A 14049-nucleotide genomic window follows, 5' to 3' on the forward strand; every position below is an offset into this window, starting at 1 on the left:
GTTTTGCCCACCGAAGCAACGTCCCCTGGGCACACGCGGCTCAGTTCGGTTCGGTTCTCCTTTGAACAGACCCCCCACCCCCATTGACAGCACAGCTTCCGCTTCCGTTGTCCGGGTGCTTCCGGCCCCGCCCTTCCGGCGCGGTGACTTCCGCTCCCACAGTGCCCCGCGCCGAATCATGGACCACAATGGTGAGGAGGGGAGAGGGAGGGAGCCGCATTTATACCCGGCGGGCCTGCCCCGGGGCACTGCGCGGTGCGGCTCGGGGAGCCGGCCACGGGGAGACCCCCATGGGGAGAGGGCCTGGGGAGCGGTCTGGCGCCCGAGGCCTAGCGCGGCCTGACCCCAGCGCCGCCGGCCCACAGTGTGGGGTGGAGGGGTCTCGGCTGGGCCTCGCAGTCCCCGCGCCTCCCTCAACCCCCACCCTGACAGCGGGCCCTAGTCCCTACCGGGCTCCGCCGCGGAACAGGCGCCGATCCCCATTGCCTTCTTTCGGCGGGGCCCTGAGCAGACGGGGAAGGCTGCTGCGACTGTCCGCCCGGGGGAGCAGCCGTAGGCTGTGAGACTAGGTGTTGTGTGGTTTGTGTGGCCCCCGCCGCCGCCCGCGTAGCCATGCGCTGGGGCAGGGGGTACTTCAGCAGAACTCTCCCAGACGTCACTGCCAGAGCAATGTCCGAGGCTCGTCATTTTGGCCTGAAGGATCGGTCCACTTTGTACTAACTTAGCAAGGGACTCTGGGTCTTGGTGTGTAATTAGCAGAGGATAGGAAACACCTGTCTAGATCTGCTATGCTATCAGTATGTACTGTTTGTATAACGCGCTGCACTTTTTGTAACTGGTTCTCATCCATTGGTCTAAGAAGCAGACAAGTCAGTAGGGATTGCAGACTAATATAAAGGTTGCAGGTTCAAATCTGCAGTGTACTATGCTGCTCCTTTGGCATCGTATTCCATGCATTTTACTGGATGTGTGGGCCTGAGAGGAGCATTTAAAAATCAAGGTTTTGTCTGGTTAGTAAAACTTGAGGTTTATCATAGTGGCTTTGGTTAAAACTTTATTTTCTTGTTCTGCTTGCAGTATGCTATGTTGATGTCCTCAAAGTTTCTGGCCTACAAATATCTGAATTGAACACTATTCTTTACTCCACAAGTCCTCCTGTTATTCTTTACCCGGTTGCTGCAAATCCTCCTTGGATGCACACCTTTTGTAACTACTGTATATATATAGCTTGGGTTTGGGGATTACTTTGAATGTAGCCTGGAGTTCATCACTAAGTCTAAGATTTAATCACAGGTATTTTTAGTAAGTCATGGACAGGTCACGGGCAATAACCAAAAAGTCATGGCAAGTGACCTGTCAGTAACTTTTACTAAAAATACTGCTAACTAACTCTTACCTGCTGGAGTGGAGGGGTGGTGTTACAGCAGGCGCTGCTGCTTCTGGGGGTGGGTGGCGGTCCAGGGCCCTGCTGATGCCACTTCTCCGGAGGAGAGCGGGTGACATGTGGCCCCGCTGCTGCTCCCGGGGAAGTGGGGGGGCCGGGCAGCCTGCTGCTGTGAGATGGCCTGTGGCCCCGCCACTCCAGGCCACAGGATGGCCCGTGGCTCCACCGCCACCCCTCTGGGGCAGCGCCTGGGATCAGTTGCCTGGGGCTGCCGCAGTAGAGGCTGGTGAGGGTCAGCCACTGCAGCTGCGGAAGTCGTGATGGTCCTGGAAAGTCACGGAATCTGTGACCTCCATGAAAGATTCGCAGCATTGTTCATCATGTACCGAAACAAGTGACTAAATAAGAAGCTACAATTCTGTTTGCTAACTGACGATTAATTAAAATGTGTTGGAACACAACTGAACATTTAAATTTATAAAAACTCATAAGCATAAGATTCCTCTTACATGAATTTGAGTGGGCTCTGGTAGTTTTTATTTGGGTCAGAACTGTGACAAGAGACTCAGACATTCATAGAGATGTGTTAATTTGTGGTGTGACTCCATTGACTTCTGAAGTCAGTGGAATTACACCAGACGAATGTGGTCCATAGAATTTGAGAGAGAGAGAAAAGACGTATTAGATCAGTCAGTCTACTTCAGGGGTAGGCAACCTATGGCACACGTGCCAAAGGCGGCACGTGAGCTGATTTTCAGTGGCACTCACACTGCGCGGGTCCTGGCCACCAGTCCGGGGGTGGGGGGGCGGCTCTGCATTTTAATTTAATTTCAAATGAAGCTGCTTAAACATTTTAAAAACCTTATTTACTTTACATACAACAGTAGTTTAGTTATATATTATAGACTTATAGAAAGAGACCTACAAATGTTAAAATGTATTACTGGCACGTGAAGCCTTAAATTAGAGTGAATAAATGAAGACTTGGCACACCACTTCTGAAAGGTTGCCGGCCCCTGGTCTACTTCCTGGAGGTCGCTACAGGTTTTTTCCTTACTGTAACTTTTTCAGTGTTTTATTCAGACTAGTTTTTAAATCCTCCAAGTGTTGGGGCTGTAGCCATTTCCCTAGTAATCTCCCTTTTAGGAAGTTGTTTTTCTAATATTTGGTCTATAGTTCTTTATTTCTTTGCAATGTTATTTGTGTTGTTAGCACAGTTAGTGCACATGGGGTAAATTGCCCAATAAATAACCAGAAGAGTTTCCCCGTGTAAAAGCATGTGCAGGTACAGAGGGGAGGTACGTGTGCTCTTTTTATCTGGAATATTGTATTTCACAAACTAGATAGGTTTTCAGATGGAGGGGACTTAACTTGCAGTATCATCCCGTTACTCTTGATTATAAATACATTCTCTACCATTCTAAACAGTTCTTACTTTTTCTCCTGTGTTAGCCATACTGATACATACTTGATTCTTTTATTCTTCTCTCAAAAAATACCTCATTCAGTTACTCAATGCCAAATTAAGCCCCATAATCATCTTTGTTACTTTTCTCAGGAAGTTCTGATCTTGAAGTACCAGAATGTAACTTTGTCTTGTATGTATCTGCACTGGCAATGAGATGGACTGGATAGCCTAAAATGTATATCTGATCTCTATATTCCATGTGTGCAGACACATCAGTGTTCTGCAGACAGGGACTATCGGGTTTTTTGCAGTGCCAAAGCATGCAACTCAGAATTGCTCCCCCTGTTGACCTCTGCTCTGAAATTGCAGTGCTCCTTTAAGTTGGCTGCCCAGGAATGCATGTGAGCAGCATCATACGCTTTATTATAAAAGGATTCACGATTTCCCAATATGAGGAACATCCACAAGCTTGATTTATTGCCTATGTAATGCACCAGTCCAAACTGCCTCTGTGTGTCTCATTACTACTTTGTACTCCTCCATATATTTTCCTCTTGTCTTATACTTGGGTATTATACTTAGATTGTAAACTGCTTGGGGCAGGGACTGTCTTTTTCTGTGTTTGTACAGCACCTAGCACAGTGGGGTTCATATCCATCACTAGGGTTCGTAGGTGCTACAGCAATACAGATGCATAATATTTTCATGTAATGAGGACCCTGTTTATTGCCTAGACATTGTCCTTGCCCATTGTTTTGGGAATTGGCATGTGTCAAGGTGTCTCTTCTCTCCCTTGCACCAGAGATTTAAGATTTAAAACCGCTCTTAAGAGGGTGTGTGTGTGTGTGTGTCAGCTAGATAAGTTCATGGAGGATAGGTCCATCAGTGGCTTTTAGCCAGGATGTGTAGGGATGGTGTCCCTAGCCTCTGTTTGCCAGAAGATGGGAATGGGCGACAGGGGATGGAAAACTTGATGATTACGTGTTCTGTTCATTCCGTCTGGGGCACCTGGCATTGGCCACCATCGGAAGACAAGATACTGGACAAGATGGACCTTTGGTCTGACCCAGTATGGCCGTTCTTATGTGTGTAGAAGGATTAGCCTTTAATTTAACATATATATGTTATCAGATGTGCTGGTAAAGCCTTGGTAGTTCTCTGTTTTCTGTATTTGGTCACTGATGTTCCAGTGATGTGTTAAATAAGATGTTATAGATTCCAAGGCCAAAAAGGATCAGTCTGATCCTCAAGTCTGACCTCCCCAGGCCATAGAACTTCCCCAAAATAATTCTTAGGATGTCTTACTAAAAGATTATATCTTCATTTAGAAATTGTCAGCGATGGAGAATACACCATGACTGTAGTGAATTATTCCCATGGTTAATTACCCTCACTCAAAAATGTGTACCTTATTTCCAGTCTGGATTTGTCTATCTCAGTGGTCTCCAACCTTTTTATGCCCAAGATCACTTCTTGAATTTAAGGGCAACCCAGGATCTGCCCGGCCCCTTCCTCCAAGGCCCCGCCCCACTCACTCTACCCCCCCCCCCCCGGTCACTCGCTCTCCCCCACCCTCACTCACTGTCACCAGGCTGGGGTAGGGGTTTGGGAGGGGGTGCAGGCTCTGGGCTGGGGCTGAGGAGTTTGCAGTGTGGGTGGGGGCTCTGGGCTGAGCCTGGAGCAGGGGGTTGGGGTGTATGAGGGGGTGTGGGCTCTGGGAGTGAGTTTGGGTGCAGGAGGGGGCTCCGGGCTGGGGCAGAGTGTTGTGGTGGAGGAGGGGATAAAGGGTGCTGGCTCTGGGAGGGGGGGCAGGGCTGGGGTTTGGGGTATAGGAAGGAGTTCAGGGTGGTGGCTCAGGGCTGGGGGTTGAGGTGCAGCCTCTCACCAGGTAGCAAGCCATGCTAAGGCAGCCTCCGTGCCTGCCCCGGCCCCGCGAAGGGGCCAACATCCCCTTGCGGCCTCTGGGAGCGGGGGATGGTACATGGCTCCGTGCGCTGTCCCTCTCTGCAAGCACCGCTCCTGCAGCTCCCATTGGCTGGGAACAGGGACCTGTAGCCAATGGGAGCTGCAGGAGCGATGCTTGCAGACAGGAGCAGCATGTGGAGGGTTACCCCTTCCCCCAGAGCTGCGGGGCACACTGGCCACATCTTGGAGTGGCGTGGGACCGGGGCAGGCAGGGAGCCTGTCTTAGCGGCAGCCCCGCTGCGCCACCAGAGATCTTCTAGGATCGACCAGTCGCGATCGATGTGTTGGTGACCACGGTTCTAGCTTCATCTTCTACCTATTGGATCATATTATACCATTCCTGCTAGAATGAAGAGCCCATTATTAAATATTTTTTCTATGTAGATACTGTAATCAAGTCACCCCTTAACCGTCTCTTTGTTATACTAAATAAATGAGCTCTTTGTGTCTGTCACTATAAGGCATGTTTTCTAATCCTGCAATCATTCTCATGGCTCCTCTGAACCCTCTCCAATTTATCAACATCCTTCTTGAATTGTGGGCACCAGAAATGGACACAGTATTCCAGCAACAGTTTAACCAGCACCAAATATAGTGAGGTAAAACAGCCTCCTACTCAAGGTTCCCCTGTTTATGCATCCCAGGATCACATTAGTTCTTTTGGCCACAGCATCACATTGGGAGCTCACATTCAGCTGTTTATCCACTATAACCTCCAAATCTTTTTCAGTCACTACTTCCCAGGATAGAGTTCCCCATTCTGTAAGTATGACCTACATTTTTTTTGTTCCTAGGTGTATACATTTACCTTTAGCTATATTAAAACACATATTGTTTGCTTGTGCTCACCTTACCAAGCGATCCAGATTGCTCTGAATCAGTGACCTACCCTCTTTATTATTTACCATTCCCCCAATTTTTGTCTCATCTGCAAACTGTATCAGTGATGATTTTATTTTCTTTCAAGTCATTGATAAAAATGTTAAATAGCATAGGGCCAAGAGCCGATCTCTGTGGGACCCTATTAGAAACGCACTTGCTCAATGGCGATTTTCCCATTTATAGTTACATTTCGAGGCCTATCAGTTTTAATCCACTTAATATGTACCATGTTAATTTTATATTGGTCTAGATTTTAATCAAAATGTCATGCGATACCAAGTGAAATGCTTTACAGAAGTGTTGATGTAATATACTTAGACTATTACCTTTATTAACCAAACTTGTAATCTCATAAATAAAAGATACCAAGTTAATTTGATACGGTCTAGTTTCTGTAAACGGTTGTTGATTTGCATGAATAATAGTACCCTTCTTTAATTCTTTATTAATCGAGCCCCATCTCAGCTGTTCTATTATCTTGCCCAAGATCATAAACAGAATATGTTTGTCTTTTGGTTTCCTTTGCAAATAGCATATACAAAACCATTCCTGAGGGAAGATCCTTGTTCTTCATTAGTTGTACAGTGGTTATTCCAAGGAGCCCTAATCATGAATTAGGGTACTACTGTGCAAGATGCTGTACAAACACACAATAAAAAGACAGTCTCTGCCACAAAGAAGTTACAGTTTGAGAGAGAGACTGATTCACTCCTAAATTGACTTCATTATAAATGTCATATTACTGCATAATTGCACTTATGACCAATACTGTTGGCATGACCTGACAGTTTGAAGGTACCATGTGAGCAGTAGATTAAGATTTTTTTCAAACAGGTAAATTCTGGTAGAGTAAATGAAGTCTTAAACTAGCTTTAATAAAATCAGTGTTTTCCTTGAAATGTCTCTGCTAATATCTAATCCTTTCAGAAACTAATGTATAAAATAAGTGGAAAATGACAGTAAACATATTTTTCTCTTGTATAGACAATGATTTGCAAGGCACTAATAGTTCTGGATCGTTGGGTGGTCTTGATGTTCGCAGACGAATCCCTATAAAGCTCATCTCCAAACAGCCTAACAAAACCAAACCTGCACCACGCGCTCCAAGAATTATGAACAGGATGCCTTCAAAGGCACAGGCTGGTGATGAAGGTAAACTAATTTAAATAGCTTAATGCTATAGAAGGAAAGGGTATTAATTTATTATTATTTTTACTGCAGTGGTGCTCGGGGGCCCTATTCCATATTGGAGAACTAATATGTTAGATGCTGTCCAAACTTATAAGAATACCTGATAGAGCTCTGCCTCTAGGTGTTGCTGCAGTATACAAAAAGGTCTCTGTCTTCAGAGCGTAGCACTATTTCTGTTACTTTTGCTTGCAGAGTGGATTTAAGCCAGGCTGCAGACATTGGAAATGCTGTAGCATTTCTTGATGATTGTAATGTAGAATGGCATGTGTTTTTAATAGCAACTTGGGTCAATTAGAAAAATTATGGTATGTACTAGAAGTGTTTTTTTCTTTTCTTTTTTTTCTTTCCCCCTTTCCATTCCCCCCAGAAGAATTTGATTATAATGAAGAGGAGCGGTATGAGTGCAAAGGAGCTGACATGTTTGGGAATCCAAGAAGATTCCCTGGACACATATTTTGGGACTTTAAGGTACACTCATGAATTCAATAGTTCTGATACTATACATTACATCTGAAATCATAGGGTGTAAGCTAATTCTTACTATTCTCAGTTAGAGTGCAGAGCACCCTACTTTTCTTTAGAGAAATCCAATAAAAAATAAGCGCTACCACTGCTTTTTGACTTCCTGAAAATATATTCTGTGCTGTGTTTCTCAGATTGTATGTAGTTCTCTGTTCCTTATTAAATATTTGTGAACTTTCAAGCATATTGGTAATAACCTAATGAAATAAGGAGCCCTAATGAATGCTATTTTGACAGATAAACTTCCTCGGAGAAAAGGATGATACCCCAGTCCATTTCTGTGACAAGTGTGGATTGCCTATCAAATTGTATGGGCGCATGGTGAGTAGAGCTGTATTGATGGAAAAGCTACCCTACTGTGAACTAACATGAAGTCTATACCTGTTTTTGGAAAAGTTCTCAGTGCTCCCATTGGCAGATGGGTAGTTAGCTAGTGCAAGTGTAACATCATGCATAACAGCTACTTAACTTTTTTTTTTTTTTTTTTAAATAGGAGTGTGAGCTTCCCACTAATTAGAATTATTGTAAAGTTAGGCCCTGATCCTGCATTGAGATGCACACAAATGCATATCTCTCCCATGCAGAGCTCATTGACTTCAGGTGGGCTCTGCATGAGCAAAAGGGTATATTCCAATGCATCTCAGTATAAAACCAAGGCCTTAATTTGTACAAGAACTCCGAACTGTTCTTGTTGCATATATTTTCTGCTGATGTCCCCTTGCTTAAGGGGTAAAATAGCTTTGGAAGAGTGGCTGACATGCAGCTTGATCCTGCTGCCATTGTAGTCAATTTAAAAATACCTATTGACTTCAGTGGAAGCAGAATAGGCCGATTTATCCTTAAAGCAACTTCTTTTTTTAAGCTAAGCATTGTATCTTGCTTGAAGACTTTAACTGAGTTAGTAAATACTAGAAGTTAATTTCTATGCCCCTTTAAAACAGTGATATAACAGAATGCAAAGAATAAAATTAAAATATTGACTACAAGTTAATGGGTGCTTAGGGATCTGACTTAGTGGCTTAATTTTTTAAAAATTAGCGTTGTATTTTGAGCCACTAACCTTTATAGTTCTCATTCAGGACAACCAACCTATATTAAGATCCTCATGGGAGCTTTTTAAAAAAAAAAATTGTATAGACTGTGAAATCATTTGTGTTGTGTTAAGTTGTAATCTTTCCTCTTACTCACCTGCTCCTACTAGCATCTGTGGCATGTTGAAAAGCGTTTCAGGAATGTAGTTTGATTAGGTCTTGCCTACACTATGGTTATGACCAAGTCGGGAGGAATTGTTACACCAGTTTGGCTTTTGACCATTTAAAAGTTGTTGTGCAGACTGGCCCTAACTATGTCTCTGTAATGGGGTTTGTAATGTAATTGGATTGTCCAGATTTTTAATTTGATTGTGGGAACATTAAAAACACACCTACGCTACATCTTTGAACCATGTTTTTACTAGATTGGGAAGAACAATGTGGTAACTTGATTCCTTGAGTCATTTATAGTTGTTGTACTGAAGTCTCAGTTTTAATGCCAAGGCTCAGATCTGCCAGTTAAGAACTTTATAGGCTGCCCTGTGAATCAAGCTCTGCTGTGTAGTCTCTTCTTTCTTTTAAAACATGAGTGAATACCAGTCTATTTGGAGAACTGTACCCGTTAGCGAGACATGGACCTTGAGCACTAGCTGTTAAAGCCACTGTGTCCTGTTCAGTTGAGCCTTTGCTGACCTGTCACAGAACCAACTATTCCAACTGCTAGGATGGAAATTTTCAACTTGATTTGGAGGAGTGCAAGCTCCATCCAAGTTAATGTGTGTACAGTTACATGGGAGATTGGCAGAAGAAGTGCACTGAGTCCTGCTAAAAGACTATGATTAGCGAGGGGAAGCCTAGAATGCCAGTTGCTAAAGCATGAAGTACCGGTACTGGTGTTACCAAGTCCCAGTAGCAGGAACAGCTGAAATATATGGCTGTAGTTTCCATAAAGAGCCTTGCCTCGCTGCTATAGGAAGAGCTTTGTGGTGCATTCTTTTATTTAAAGTTTTGCCTATGTGTTTTGCATTTTCTTTTTAATGGAATTTACCTTTTTCAAGCTATTTTTGAAAGTGTCCCATCAAAGGTACTGCATATTTTGTTACATGTCGCTGTATCATGTCCATTTCCCAGCATGCATTTCACAGACAACTTAAATGTAAGAATTTTATTTTCAGGAAGATACAGAATGAGAGAGCATGTTCATGAGGGAGGAATGTAGCAAAGCTTATTTAAAAATACATTCTATAAATGACATACTGGTTTACACATAATGGTTTAATGAAGCGATTGTTTGTATGTCTCTAGATACCTTGCAAGCATGTTTTCTGCTATGACTGTGCTATATTACATGAGAAGAAGGGTGACAAGATGTGCCCAGGGTAAGTTCACTAGTGATTGTTTATTAAAAAGGGAGATATTCTGGAATAATTTAAACTGCTAATTCTCACATATGTCTTAGTTAACGTACATCATTTTTGTTTGGTGGAAAATCAGCTCAGTAGGAAGAAGCAGCAAAGAATGCTTTTGCTGCACTAGAGGGGTTGTAGTTTGACACTACATTGTCATCCAGATACTGAGAGATTCAGTTTAACTGTTGATGTTTAAATTAGGGAAGTCAAGCTGTTAGTTTAAAAAAAAAAAAAAAATAAAATCTCACGATTAAAAAAATAATAAATACCATTTATTTAAATATATTTGAAAATGTAGAAAACACAAAAATACTGATTTCAATTACAACACAGAATACAAAGTGTACAGTGCTCATTTTATATTGTTTTTTATTACAAATATTAGCACTGTAAAAAAACAACAAAAGAAACAGTGTTTTTCAAATCACTTAATACAAGTACGGTAGTGCAATCGCTTTATCATGAAAGTTGAACTTACGAATGTAGACTTAGGTACAAAAAATAACTGCATAAAAAGAAAAAAACAATGTAAAACTACAAGTCCACTCAGTCCTACTTCTTGTAGGCTCTAAATTTTACATTGTTTTGGTTTTGAGTGGAGTTATGTAACAAAAAAAAAATAGATTGCACTACCGTACTTGTATGAGGTGAATTTAAAAATACTATTTCTTTTGTTTACAAATATTAGCACTGTAAAAATGGCAATCAAAAATAATATAAAGTGAGCACTGTAAACTTTGTATACTGTTGTAACTGAAATCAATATATTTAAAAATGTAGAAAAAAATCCAAAATATTTGATAACTTTCAATTGGTATTCTATTGTTTAACAGTGCGATTTTAAAACTGCAATTAATTGCAATTTTTTTAGTTAATCGCGTGAGTTAACTGATTTGATTGACAGCCCTAGTTTAAATAGTAAATAGAAGATACTTTAAATAAGTAGTTGACGTATTTGTGTTCAGTCTTCCCACTATTATCTCCAATAGAGCAAATGACAGTTCACTAGTAATTAAGACTCACTTACTAATTGTGTACCCTAACCGTGTCCCTAATCTCAAGAACCCCTTCTCTTTTGTGCTTTTTGACACATCTTAGAATATGATAGATTATGGGATGTCAGTTCTAAACTTCTCCTCAGGAAATGTTGATGTACTTTGTAACTATGCTTCTATAGGAGACTGTCTAATTTTGAAATATTGTAATTTAATTTGAATTAAGGAAATACAAGCCTTTCATGTTGTGTTGGCACTAAGAAATGTCATTTCTAATATGTAGAATTGTGGAATGAACATTTAGTGTAAATATTTCTAGTTTCAGAGCTGTTGGTGATGATAATAAACCAATCTTTTTTTCTAATTTAGCTGTAATGATCCCGTGCAGCGAATTGAGCAATGTGTGCGAGGGTCTCTCTTCATGTGTAGCATTGTTCAAGGGTGCAAGAGAACATATTTGTCTCAGAGAGACTTACAGGCTCACATCAACCATCGTCATATGAGAGCTGGAAAACCTGTTACCCGTCCTCCACTTGAACCTGTTCATCCTCCTATTGCCCCACCTCCTGCTGAAATTCCTGAGCGTTTCATAATGCCACCTGATAAGCATCATATGAGCCATATTCCACCAAAGCAGCACCTCATGATGCCACCACCTCCTTTACAGCATGTGCAACACGAGCATTATAACCAACCACACGAGGACATTCGTGCACCCCCAGCAGAGATGTCAATGGCTCCACCACCACCACGCTCGGTCAGTCAGGATACGTTTCGTATTTCCACGAGAAAGCACAGCAATTTAATAACTGTCCCTATTCAGGATGATTCAAATTCAGGTGCTCGAGAACCACCTCCACCAGCCCCAGCACCTGCTCATCATCATCCTGAATATCAGGGTCAACCAGTGGTATCCCATCCTCATCATATTATGCCTCCACAGCAACATTATGCACCACCCCCGCCACCACCACCACCAATAAGCCATCCAATGCAACATCCTCCCCAGGGAGCAGGTACTCCTCATATGGTTTATAGCCAAGCTCCACCACCACCGATGACCTCTGCTCCACCACCAATAACCCCTCCCCCTGGACACATAATTGCCCAAATGCCACCATATATGAATCACCCTCCTCCAGGACCTCCCCCTCCTCAACATGGTGGCCCACCAGTAAATGTAAATGCACCCCCTCCCCATCACTATAATCCTAACTCTTTGCCGCAGTTCAGTGAAGATCAAGGAACTCTCAGCCCTCCTTTTACACAGCCTGGGGGAATGAGTCCAGGGATGTGGCCAGCTCCAAGAGGGCCTCCTCCACCCCCAAGAATGCAAGGCCCACCTTCTCAAGCCCCACTTCCTGGACCACATCACCCAGATCAAACCAGATATAGACCATACTACCAATGATATTAACAGTAATTTGAACTGAGTATGCTATGGGAAGGATAAACTATATACAGCAGCCTTTTAATGAATCTGTTTTTGGGGTCTCTTTTTTTCCTTTTTTTTTTCCCCTCCCCCTTTCAAAGAAATACAATGGTTGTGACTAACACACTCTGGGAACTTGACTCTTGATTAATTTTTATACCTTGACTGTAGGACTCCACCTTCAGATATACTGTAGTGCTAAGATAAGTGGCTCAGTAGATAACAGCTACATGTTTTTTTTAACAGACTTTGTGTCCCTAGTGAGGTTAAATCTCTGAGAGATGGTCATTTGTAATATTATTTCCTGAAAAATTGAACACCCGTTGTACCACTCTATTGTTTTTGTTAAATCCGATGTTTAGTTTTATTTGTGATACTTTTTTGTTAACCTGTGTACAATAATTAAATTTAAATATGGTTGTAAAAATGCTGGGTTTTTATGTGAATTTGAGTACAGACACAATTTCTGAAAAAACATTTCATGTTTTGACACCAATACTTTCCCATCTGGCATCATAATAAAATGTTTGGTGTAAGAGACATTCAAGTTTACCTTAGCAGTAACAATTGTTTGTAGTAAAGTCTGATGATCCAAGTTTAAGGAGCTGTAAATCTGAAGTGCAGAATCTTGAATTTCATACAGATTTTTAAATTTTGAGGCAACTTTGGGAGCACAGAGCGAATGGTACATGAAAGACACAGTTTTGGTGATGACATGAAACCATGTGGTCTTAACATTTTAAAATCTTAGCTCACTTCTTGTTTGGAAAATTCTGGTTAACTTGAGATCTCATACACTCTCTACTGGTGTTGAATTCATGTCTTGTGCATTTAAATGGATGGTTTCACATAAAAGGTGCCATTTACTGACTCACCACATTCATGCTATAAAGGGATATGATTTTTTTTGGGACTTGGTTTTTTCTTTTTCTATATAAAGGGTAATGTAGAGTAGGAAAGTATTCCACTTTGATAACCTGGAGTTAGGGATCTGACCTCTCTTATGTAGATTAAAAATACATATGTATAAATCATGTCAAATTTTGTTGCCAGATTTGATGAAGTGGCTAATGGTTTACAGGATTTAATAATATGTTTTTAACCATGGTCTTAAATAGATTTGACACAATGTCAGGTCCCGTTAGGCCCAAAATTTAGGTTTTGTAAAACTTTTTTTTTTTTTTTTTTATCCATTGAAAACAGATGTAAGAAATAAATGTCCTATTTAACACTAGTTGTGTTAGTGCAGGAGAGCCAGAGAATGAAACTGTTTACACAGCTCTCATTGTCCAAGCGGAGTGCCTACTTTTTATATTGCAGTCGCATTAGTGTTGAAAAATAAATGTTTAAAAAAAAAAACTTTTAAAAATTAAGGGGGTTTAGAGGTAACTAAATTTATTTTTGACCTAGGTGTCTGGTCTCTCCTACCTCTAAAACAATGTAGGAAACCATCTGTTTACTGGAATTTTCTCAAAGGCTTAATTTACTTCCGTAAGTTTTGTTTTTGCCTTTCACCTAATAGGAGTTGTTAGCATTGAGCCTGTCAGAGCACCTGATGGCAGAACATTCCAAACTTTATAATTTTGCATATAAAATGAGTGGCTGGCAGTTAGGGCAAGGACTCTGTTAGGCTTGTGTTCTGTTCCTGAATCTGCCATTGATTTGCTGGGTGATGTCGGGCAAATCACTTAGGACCTGAGTTTTGAATGTAGGTGCATGCAAACTCCATAAACGGGTGTGAAAATCAAATACTTATTTTGCACAAATCGCTATTGTGTCTAATTGTCCAGTTGCCTATACAGTTGTAATGTGACTAACTTCAAAAAAAAT

At 41.7% G+C, this 14049-nt stretch overlaps 1 protein-coding gene across 14 annotated transcripts; it reads left to right on the forward strand.

The window, feature by feature from the left end:
- The first annotated feature begins 46 nt into the window (after positions 1–46).
- On the forward strand, positions 47–12646 carry CBLL1 (Cbl proto-oncogene like 1). 14 transcript variants are annotated; one of them, XM_024110208.3, is made up of 7 exons: positions 110–191; positions 5488–5519; positions 6624–6791; positions 7198–7298; positions 7590–7673; positions 9689–9762; positions 11157–12646. In XM_024110208.3, the coding sequence occupies exons 3-7, from the start codon at positions 6752–6754 to the stop codon at positions 12196–12198; spliced, it is 1341 nt and encodes a 446-aa protein (XP_023965976.1). In that variant the 5' UTR covers positions 110–191; positions 5488–5519; positions 6624–6751; the 3' UTR covers positions 12199–12646. The 14 variants fall into 14 exon arrangements, with proteins under 14 accessions (XP_005292399.1, XP_005292400.1, XP_042704558.1 ...); XM_065561996.1 differs by having other exon boundaries at positions 7201–7298; XM_065561791.1 differs by having other exon boundaries at positions 130–191; positions 5306–5519.
- The last annotated feature ends 1403 nt before the right edge of the window (positions 12647–14049 follow it).

The sequence above is a fragment of the Chrysemys picta genome, chromosome 1 (genome assembly GCF_011386835.1).
Source record: "Chrysemys picta bellii isolate R12L10 chromosome 1, ASM1138683v2, whole genome shotgun sequence".
NCBI lineage: Eukaryota > Metazoa > Chordata > Testudines > Emydidae > Chrysemys > Chrysemys picta.